At 33.5% G+C, this 10,822-nt stretch overlaps 1 protein-coding gene across 1 annotated transcript; it reads left to right on the forward strand.

The window, feature by feature from the left end:
* The first annotated feature begins 638 nt into the window (after positions 1-638).
* On the forward strand, positions 639-9,951 carry LOC105641406 (inactive leucine-rich repeat receptor-like serine/threonine-protein kinase At1g60630). Its single transcript, XM_012225936.4, has 2 exons — positions 639-3,200; positions 9,016-9,951. The coding sequence occupies exons 1-2, from the start codon at positions 1,844-1,846 to the stop codon at positions 9,672-9,674; spliced, it is 2,016 nt and encodes a 671-aa protein (XP_012081326.1). The 5' UTR covers positions 639-1,843; the 3' UTR covers positions 9,675-9,951.
* Positions 9,952-10,822: the final 871 nt, after the last annotated feature.

The following is a 10,822-nucleotide window of genomic DNA, read 5'->3' on the forward strand; positions in this document are numbered from 1 at the left end:
TACCTGTATCCGAATATTGTATCTGCCAATAAATTAATAATACAGATTGTCTCAATTCAAAATAATAATAATATAATATCAGAATGGTATAAGTAGAAATAATTTATATATTTTAAATAAAAAATCGAGTATTTAATTATTATAAATAAAAAAATTCCATTAAAAATGCTTTTCTTTAAAGACATGATGGATTGATTATTTATAAATAGAGTGAATATAAATACTTACGAGGTTGAGCCAACCAATTTAAATAATTTTTTTCTTTTTTTTTATGTTAAAAAGTAGGCTCTTTTTTAATAATTTTATATAATCCAATATGATTTGATCGGAATGTCATTTTAAAACCGATCTAATGCAGGGTGGATATTTGCAAGGTTTTTTTTTTTTTTAATTGTTGGGTCAGGTATGAATAGTGCAAAATCCGACTCAACCCAATCCATGATCATCTAACACTTATAGTCTAGCATGAAAAATAATAATATTAATAATCACATGTGGCCTAGCACCAAATATAATAATAATAATAATAATAATTTGGTCTCATCGTATTCTAAAATTGCTAACACCCACCGTTGATCTAAAAACAAAGAAAAAGCCATATCTGCGCAGAGATTGCCCGCGTTGACGACATCCAAAGACCACCGGAGAATCGCAAAATCAACAAATTCCTTGGGTAAATCATACAAAGATTTGCCTAAAATTCAACGCGACAGCTTCTACACTTCACCGTAACGTGAACTCAACAACATGATCAGTTTACTCAACACCCACCTTTCCTTCTATTTTTATTTATTTCTATTTCGATTCATTTAATGCTGCCACGTTTCATGTTAGCTCATCAACCCTTTGGTAATGGTAAGTGTAAGAAAGAGATCAGATCCTATTTATTATACTTACCCTCTTTCAATTCATTCACCGATTTCCTGCTGTTATAAGGCTCTACAGTACATGCATGTGCTCTTTTCCCTCTCTCTAGAATTATTACCTCTTGGAAATTCTTGGATCTTGGATTTCTTAGCTGGAAAATTTTCATAATTTGGTATGTTAATCTAATAATCTTCTACAAGAACAACTCAAAGTGGGTTTTCAGCAGCCCAAGAAACTCAACCCCCACCACCACTCTCTCCTAAAGAAAAGAAAAAAGAAACAAAAATACAAAATAAGAGTTTGCCTTTTGTCAATAATGCCTGCAAGTTTGAGAATATAGAAAGCATTGAGAAGAGAAAAGAAAGATTATTTTTGTAGTCTGCAAATTCTGAAATGAGTTCACGTGAAGACTATGCTGGTATGTCCGTGAGTTTTGCAAGCAACAAGTTGGAAATACGATGCGTTCAACCGTTTCTGATCCTCCCTTTGATTGAAGTAGCGTTTTCGAATTTCTGAGCTGCCCAGCGCTCTGCTTATATGTTTGGAGTCGTCGTTTTTGAGTCCAAAGGGAAGAAACAGTGAAATTGGCGCCTTTTTAGGAAATTATTGATGGGGATGTTTGCTTGTGGAAAATGGTGGATCTGAAGGTCTTTGGGTTTATTTATTTGTTTAATTCTTTTTTGAAAGTGATTAATGATTTGGATTAAAAGCGCCAAAACAAGAGTACAATGAAAAGGAGCACACTAACAGAGAAAAGTGCAGTTGGCCTTTTTGGCCTTTGATGATGAATAATTTTATTCCCTGTTTTTGGAGTTGCAGTAATGTCACTCTTTATGGAAACTAAACCAAAACCAAGCCTAATGATATCTTTCAAAGGGTTTCGTTTCAGACTATGATCTGAGCCTTGTATTGCATTTCTATTCTATACCTAGTACCGGCGGCGGCGGCGGCGGCGGCGGAGTATTGATTTTCCAACATGATGGAACCTCCGGCTCCGGCGTTGGCTTCAAGGTACTATTTTCTCTGTTTGTTTTTATTCTCTGTTATTTCTCTTCTTTCTCCGGTTACGTCAAGTGATGCAGAGGCGCTTTTGAAACTCAAGTCATCAATTGATCCATTAAACTCACTGCCATGGCGAGAAGGAAGTGATTTCTGCAAATGGCGAGGGATCAAAGAGTGCAAGAATGGTAGGGTGACTAAGCTTGTTCTGGAGCATCTTAAGTTGAGTGGTACTTTAGATGGAAAAACCCTAAATCAGTTAGATCAACTTCGCGTTTTAAGCTTTAAAGGGAATTCAATTTCAGGCCCAATACCTAATCTTTCTGGCCTAATCAATCTCAAATCCCTTTTCCTCAATAACAATAATTTCTCCGGCAATTTCCCTGATTCTATTGCCAGTCTACATCGATTAAAAGTCATAGTTTTAGCCGAAAACCAAATCTCTGGTCCAATCCCAATATCACTTCTCAAACTCAACCGATTATATCTTCTTTACTTGCAAGACAACAGTTTTATCGGAACAATTCCTCCTTTGAACCAAACAAGCCTCAGATTCTTCAATGTGTCTAATAATAAACTGTCTGGTCCGATTCCCTTGGCTCCAGCTTTGATTCGGTTCAATACATCATCGTTTTCTGGTAATGTTGCTCTCTGCGGCGAACAGATTCAAAATCTATGTAATAATACAGCGTTTGGGCCAACGGCCGGCCCTGCTTATCCTACAACGCCGAGATCAAAGGCGAAATCCAAGCGTAGTAAATTGATCAAAATTATTGCAGGGAGCGTAGGTGGGTTTTTGCTGCTTTGCTTAATTTGTTTACTCGTACTATGCTTGGTATGCAAAAATCGCGGTAAAAAACGGGATAACGTAAGAATTAAAGGCAAAGGGGTGGTTGCCGGTGATAATGGCGGCGCCGGAAATGGTGGTAACGTTGGAGGTGGTGGGGGTGGCATGGGTGGTAATAATAGCGGAACACAAGGTGGTTTTTCATGGGAGGGAGAAGGGTTAGGTACTTTAGTATTCTTGGGTGCAGGGGATCAGCAGATGAGTTATAGCTTAGAGGATTTATTAAAGGCGTCAGCAGAGACATTAGGAAGAGGTACGATGGGAAGTACGTATAAAGCTGTAATGGAATCTGGATTCATCGTGACCGTTAAAAGGCTAAAAGATGCAAGATATCCAAGGTTGGAGGAGTTTAGGAGACACATGGAACTTATTGGTAGGTTAAGACATCCTAATCTGGTCCCACTCAGAGCTTATTTCCAGGCTAAGGAGGAACGCTTGCTTGTATATGATTATTTCCCCAACGGCAGTCTCTTCTCTCTCCTTCACGGTATGTCGGTGAATCTTTACGCATCTTTTCCTTTTTTATGTTTAATACGAGTTTGGCGGAGTATATATATTATTTTAATTGTGTTTTTGCTTCTCTTTTTGTTTTTATTTGGATAAAAAACATGCACCATCTGACTCTGACTTGGAGATTATTCGCACTTACGTGGTTAACGGCAAAAACTGCGTTAATCATCCTATTCATGTTGCATATTAGTATAATAACATCAGAATGTGTTAGTGTTAGAAGCTAAAAAAAAACCATTTTTTAATAAGTCATTTTGAGAAGTCACGTGATAGCAGATAGTGGATGTTAGGGCAATAAGCGAGCCAGAGAAATACTTACTTCGGATGTATACCGTTTATACACTAAATTAATTATAAATAATATTTTAATTAAATAATGATATTTATGATTATATATCAAGAAAAAATGAGAGTAATTTTTTTAGGAAAATCATTTTGTAATTAATTTATACTCATACACTGAGTTTAGGCAAAAAATTTCGGTGAACATTATTAGTTTTGAGCTTGTTAATTAAGTAGGAGGCAAACAATATGACATGCAAGTTGGGGGCAGAACGCTGAGAGTGTTTTGAAAATTATTGAAAAATCAAGTTTTGAATTTTGGATATGACAAGCAATTTTAATTTTTTTGTTAAAGAGAAGGGGCAATTACCCACCTTTTATACAAGTAGTTTTATCCTTGCTTATAAGGGGATTTTTTAAAAATCTAAATTATAAATAAATCGGGTTTGAATTTAAGTTTTCAAACTCAAATTGGATCCGGTTTTTCAAATTTAACTTGAATATAGTTTGAGTATATATTTTTAATGAGTTAGGCTTGAATTTCTTTTTTTGTATTTTTGTTAGATTAGGTTTCAGAGGTTTGAATTTGCAATTTCTGAATATAAAGATGAGATTTTAAGATCCTGGAGTTAAAGACTCATTAATTGAAGCTTTCTCTATTCATTAATTGGAATTGAATTTATGGAGCGAAATAAAGGTGCAACTGAGTTAGAATTTGGACAGGCCAGGATCAGAAATAGGGTAGCATGCCCCCTTTCTACTACTTCAGGTCATGTGCATTTGCGACCTGCCAACCTGCACCTTTCCTACCCTGCTGGCTGTGGCTGGCCCTCTTCTAGTCCTAAGGTTTGATGGGACTATATATATATATATATATATAGATATATAGCTTTTGTTTGGACAAGAAAAATGAAAATGAGACTGATTTTTCTTTTTTCTAGAAAATAAAATTATTTTCACCTTATCAGTACAATTGTTATAGTTTTTTTTCTACCAGAAAGTTTCTCTCTTAGTAGCAGCATGGCCATTCCAGCCTTTTTAACCTTTTGGTTTTCAGCTAGATGCTATGGAAATCTGTCTAGCTAGGAAAGTTCCCAGGAAATGTAGTGATATGATAGGACACTCCCATCATATTTGAAGTTTGAACACAGATATGGAATACCTGGACAAAAATTTTAAAAATTTTACATCTTCAGTGTTCTTGTGATAATTAAAAAATATATATTAATACATTGTTACTTTTCATTATGCTTAATTAATTATTTATTCAAATCATACTACAAATTAAAATTCATATATAGATATATAAAAATAACTAAAATAAGAAAATTACAAATAAAAGATTCAATTTAGAGACTTGAATAAAATGTTTAAATTAATCAGACATGGACAAATTAATTAAAAATGATCTGATGGTATTTTTTATTTTTTTTAAATAGAATTTAAATTAATGTATTTTTCCCCTTTTTTTTTTTTTTTTTTTGGTGAGAATATATTTCCTCCTTTGTCAAAATCCAGGGTTGGTTGGGTGGGTCAAAAGGCTATCCTTTTAATTTAATATATGAAGAGAGGATCTGATGTGGTCGGGGTGATTGTACATTTATTTTTACTAATGCATTTTACCTGCCCCTGTCGCTTTTTGGCCCCCTCTCCCAATGATATTGGTAAAACGACAATCAATATGTTTATAATTTAATTAAATGTATTTATTTTTTAAATCAATTTATTTTTTGAAAACTCAATCTCGAAAAGGCGCTTTGAAATTGACGTTACAACTATGCTGTTCTCTGACTTCTGACGCTGCATGTTAGTGGGTGTCCCACTGAACACGTGTCATGGTATAATTTAATTTGACTCTTTGACTGGCCGTAGTAGAAGAAGACATAATACTGTCTTTATTTATTTTATTTTATTTTGTTTTATTTTATTTTTTTAACTAGAAAGATAATACTACTCCTTTACTGGACATAATAGTAGTTCAATTTTTGGAGGTGACAGAAAATTAAGTATTTTCTGTTAGAAAGAAGTGATCTTTATTCAATTATTAATTTTAACTTTTTGGTGGAAACTACAATAAAAATTAAGGTTTATTATTTGAAGGATATTATTGACAAAATAATATTATATTTTTGAGTTTTTGAATTTTTAATTAAAGTAAAAAATTAAAAAATTAATTTGAGACATTTTAAATTAAAAATGTGCATTATCATATTTTAGACATTTTTATGAGTTTTACGTTTCGTACTGTTGTTTTTCAATGTATTATGAAGATTAATATTTTTTATTTATTTAAAAATTTATGAATTTTTAGAAATTAAAATTTATTTTATTATATTCTCTAAAAAATATTTGCTTAATTATAATTAAATAGTATCTATACATGTTATTTATGTTTTGATATATATGTGTGTGCGCATTGTGTTCTTTTTTTTTTTTTTTTTTGTTGAGAAGAAATGTGCAGTGTGTTTATTGTTAAAATATATATTTCTTTTACTTTATTATCATTTACAGACATTTGAAATTGAAATTAAAATTCAAAATATATGAAGTTTAATCAAATAAATAGATCATTCAGAAAGTTCATTCAAACTAGATTTACAATCAGAAACAATTCTACTAAAATAAAAAGAAATGATACCTTCAAAAAAAAAAAAAAAAGAAATGTTAATTTTGAAATAAAATAAATTGAATCTTATATTTAAAATTATATTAAAAGCTTATTTATGATTTTTTTTTAACACGTATACATATAAAATTTCATGACTAATTTAAATGGTTTGTGAGCTCTTATTATTTTACGAGTTCATTTTATGATTTGAGTTTGAAACCTTCCTCTGATTCAAAACTAAAAATGCAAGTTTAGCAACCTCGAGCAAGGGTGAACAAACTCAATGCCTTCAAGTTTGGATCACCCATTTCTGCATCCATACAGCTTTTAAGAATTAAATTGCTTCAATGCCTTCATAGAATTCCTAGTATTATCCCCAATTTCCTAACTTTAGGTTCTTGTTATCACAACGCAAGTTTGTTAGTTTTCCTCCTTTGTTTGCCGGTTTGTAGTTTTGGGTTGTTAATTATTCCTTGTTTTTTTTTTATGTTTTTTATAATTTCTTCAAATGCTTTTGACATAAATTCCGTTGCTCAAGTTTAATCTTCACTTTTCCAAGCGATGTTTGTCTTCACAGATTCAAGTTAATGGATTGACTCATTTTTACATGTTGTAGTACATTTTCTGGCTTCTGTTTAGTCAAATCCTCTCTTTATCTGCTTATTTGTGCACGGTAGTCAAAGTTTCTTGCCAATTCTTGTTCTTTAGTTCTTATGACTGTAATACCAACTAATCTAGAAGTTGGATTGCCACTTTGGCTGTCTTACTAGTTTCAGCCTATTCCAGGCAAACAACCTTTTAGAAATTTTACACAATAATAGTTCATCCCAATAGAGAGCTTTCTATCTTCTTCTTTAATATGGCACATCCTTTTTATCTCACTGAATTTTCTAGTATAGTTAAATACATATTGATTATCTTGTTTTAGAGCATTCAACTCATAAGAAAAAAAAAAAAAAGGAACTTCCCATATTAATATGTGTCTTGAAGTTTTTCCATTTCCTAACTTTAAAGGATCTCCCAAAATTGTGGGAAAATCGCAGTGAGACTCAGAGTGCTGGTATCGAACTACCAGGAAACAATTAGGAAACAACTTGGACTTACAGAAATTTGAACTAAGGTTTATAGAAACCAGGAATTGGAGATGAACAATTAACTTGACAGATATGATTTTTTTTTTAGAACAATAAATAAGAATAATTTTTCCTACAATCATGGACTACCAAATTCCAATCAACAATCCACTATCAATTAAACTATTGCAACTAGTCAAAACTCTCCCCTTAGTTGCCATTGGGCTAGTTAGTGGTTTGGTTGAGTGCTTGACATCACTTCTCCATTTAGTTGGATCCTAGTCACTGTCAAGATTATTGAGAAGCTCGTCTGACAAGTAACTGCAATTGGTTTTCTACTATTGGGCAAATGTTGCTTCTCTACTGTTATCCTGAGTAAGGATGTTCCACACGGCTTCGGTCATTGGTGAAACTAGTTACTTTCACAGATTTCTTTATCTTAAAAAGTCACCACAATGTGGCATATGATATTCTAAGGGCTAAACTTTCAGGAGTTAAATCAAGAACTTTCTCATTGATGAGGATAAGCAAACACAGAAAACGATATACGTATCATTTTTGTCTTAGTTGAGCCATCAAGTTGTTACCACTTTTTATACTTTGGCAGCACTTGCACCACATTGGAATTTTAGGTGTTTTACTCTTCTTCGAGGCAATACCCCTGAGCTTACAAATACCTAGTTAGATTATACTTCAATGAAAAAGATGAAGAATGCAAATGATAAAGTTTTTGCCCCAATATAGGTATATGTGCCAAAATAAATTATGGCCAGAAAAACTTAAGAAATTGATGTTTTTTTTGGTTGAGATTGAAGGAAGGAGGCTGTTGGAAGGCCATCAAAGAAAAGATGAAAATAAGAAGAGAGAGAGAGAGAGAGAAGAATAGACACCAAAATCTTTTAAATCAGAAATTAAAATTCCAATATAAAAAAGTTAAGAGAATAGCCAAGTTATATAGGTAATTTATAGATTTAAAAATTAGCCCCATTTCTAAACCAATACTAGATAGGAAGTAAGCAGCTTTTCTATAGATAATTTGCAAATTTTAAGGTTTAGTTAAGTTGACTATCCTTTATTTTAATAAATATTTAACTGCTATAATTTCTCAATTTAACTTCATAGAAGTGTTGATAACTCAAGATGTGTTTGTCCATGTACAGGAAGCTTAGCTTTTGGCTATTATATCCTCTATGTTTCTTCATGACTACAGATAGTTTGCAAATTAAACAACCATAAAATGTAAAATTAGAGGAAAGAGTAAAGTTCTCTATCAAGTTTCGCATTAAAATATTAGATCCTATTATTAAACTTCCAGTTGAATACAAAGATAACAAAAATGAGTTTACTTGATATCTGCATTGCAACAGCAAATGGGAACACTGGAGGATATGAGAGATCTTAATAATCAAGATGAAACTGACTTTGGTGGTGCATAATGGCCAATGTATAATTTGGTTTGACCACAAATAGATAATTCGGTTTGATGATCGAGTGGTGTTTTTAACATATTGAAGCTTAGAGTTTTCCTAAGTTTGCTTTGATGCCTTTCCCAAGTGATAAATTTCTGAAGATTTGAATAGCAGAAACATTGTCCTGGTGATATGAACAGACAAATTAACTACTCTAATATGCTGTCTTGTTTTAACTGACTAATGAGGTTGGAACTTGAACGACTCTCCCCGGCTTTATCTCCAATGATTTGTGCTGTTTACGTCTGATATGTATGAATATGAACTATGCAATGCTTTAACCACATAATCTGGATTGGAAGCTGTCAGCGAAGTATTCTTTTCTGTTTTATTTATGAAGTACTTGGCTATTTTTTACAGGAACAAGGACTTCCGGGGGTGGAAAGCCTCTTCACTGGACTTCTTGCCTCAAAATAGCGGAGGACTTGGCAACTGGACTGCTGTATATCCATCAGAACCCTGGCTTGACACACGGAAATTTGAAATCCTCAAATGTGCTATTAGGGCCTGATTTTGAGTCCTGCCTCACTGATTATTGCCTGACTATGTTTCGAGATCCGGACTTGATTGAGGAACCCAGTGCAACTTCTCTTTTCTATAGAGCACCTGAAAGTCGGGACTTGCGAAAACCTTCCACTCAACAAGCTGATGTCTACAGCTTTGGTGTTCTCTTGTTGGAACTTCTAACTGGAAAAACCCCTTTCCAAGATCTTGTTCTGGAACATGGTTCAGACATACCTAGGTGGGTTCGGTCAGTCCGTGAGGAAGAGACGGAGTCCGGAGATGAACCTAACTCAGGTAATGAGGCAGCTGAGGAGAAACTTCAGGCTCTTGTAAATGTTGCAATGGCTTGTGTCTCACTGGCACCAGATAACCGGCCAACTACGAGGGAAGTGTTGAAGATGATAAGAGATGCAAGAGCAGAAGCTCAAGCTTCATCCAACAGTAGTGACCATTCGCCTGGAAGATGGTCAGACACGGTTCAGAGTTTGCCTAGAGAAGAACATTTGAGCATTTGACAACCGGTTAGTGATTAGTGAAGTTAGTGTCTTCAATTAATGTATTCTGATTTTTATTTAATTTTTGAAAATGAATCTCGATTCTTCAACCAGGCACTGTAGAGTCTACTGATGTAAAGTTTCCACATTTTATTCTTGATTTGTTAGTTGAGTTAGTTAGCATATAAGTTGGAGTTGCTTAATCCGCAATTTGACATTTGTTGAGTCCTTGATTTTATGATTTGATGCAATTCTTGTATTTTACTCAAAACAAATTCAACAGAGTGATTTAAATTTAGTCTCTTTGTTGAAAGAATATTTCGTATTTCTTTTATTGTGTATTATATTTTCAATCTCTACACCACTATATATATACACAAGATTGTTCCAATATAAGAAGTAATCTAAATAGGAATAAACATAAATTAGGAAAGACAATAAACCTAAACTAGGAAAGACAATATTGACTTTAATTACAAAGATTTCAACACTCCCCCTCAAGTTGGCGCATAGATTTTACTCATGCCCAACTTGCAAACTAAAGGATGAAACAGTTTGCTATTCAAACCCTTTGTGAAAACATCGGCTAGTTGCTCTTTTGAAGCTATATAGGAGACATTTAGAAGGCATTCAACTATCTTCTCTTTTATAAAGTGACGATCAATCTCTATGTGCTTAGTTCGATCATGCTGGACTGGATTATTCATAATACCAATGGCTGCTTTACTATTACAAAACAAGGATATATTTGTTGTTTCAACCAACTTTAACTCTTCCATTAATCTGCCCAACCATAGGAGTTCACATATTCCCTGTGCCATAGCTCTATATTATGCTTCTGCACTGGACCTAGCAACAACAGCCTGCTTCTTGCTTCTCCATGTGACAAGGTTTCCTCCAACAAAAACACAATATCCTGAGGGTGATCTCCTATCATCAAGGGAACCAGCCCAATCCGCATCTGTATAGCCTATTATTGTCAAATGGCCGTGTTTCGAAAATAAAAGTCCTCTACGAGGAGCTGATTTTAAATATCTTAGAATCCGATGCACAGCTTCTAAGTGAGACTACCGAGGGCCATGCATATACTGACTCACTAAACTTACAACATAGACAATATCTGGTCTAGTATGGGCAAGGTAAATCAACCTCCCGACTAATCTTTGATA

The sequence above is a fragment of the Jatropha curcas genome, chromosome 6, assembly GCF_041381405.1.
Source record: "Jatropha curcas cultivar XTBG-Jc1 chromosome 6, XTBG_Jcur_1.0, whole genome shotgun sequence".
Lineage (NCBI taxonomy): Eukaryota > Viridiplantae > Streptophyta > Magnoliopsida > Malpighiales > Euphorbiaceae > Jatropha > Jatropha curcas.

What these genes read in the sequence shown, in the direction of transcription:
- LOC105641406 (XM_012225936.4), top strand. Translation starts at nt 1,844, where the DNA reads ATGATGGAACCTCCGGCTCCGGCGTTGGCTTCAAGGTACTATTTTCTC. An exon ending in TCTCTTCTCTCTCCTTCACG is followed by an intron (nt 3,201 to 9,015) that starts GTATGTCGGTGA and finishes TATTTTTTACAG; the next exon opens with GAACAAGGACTTCCGGGGGT.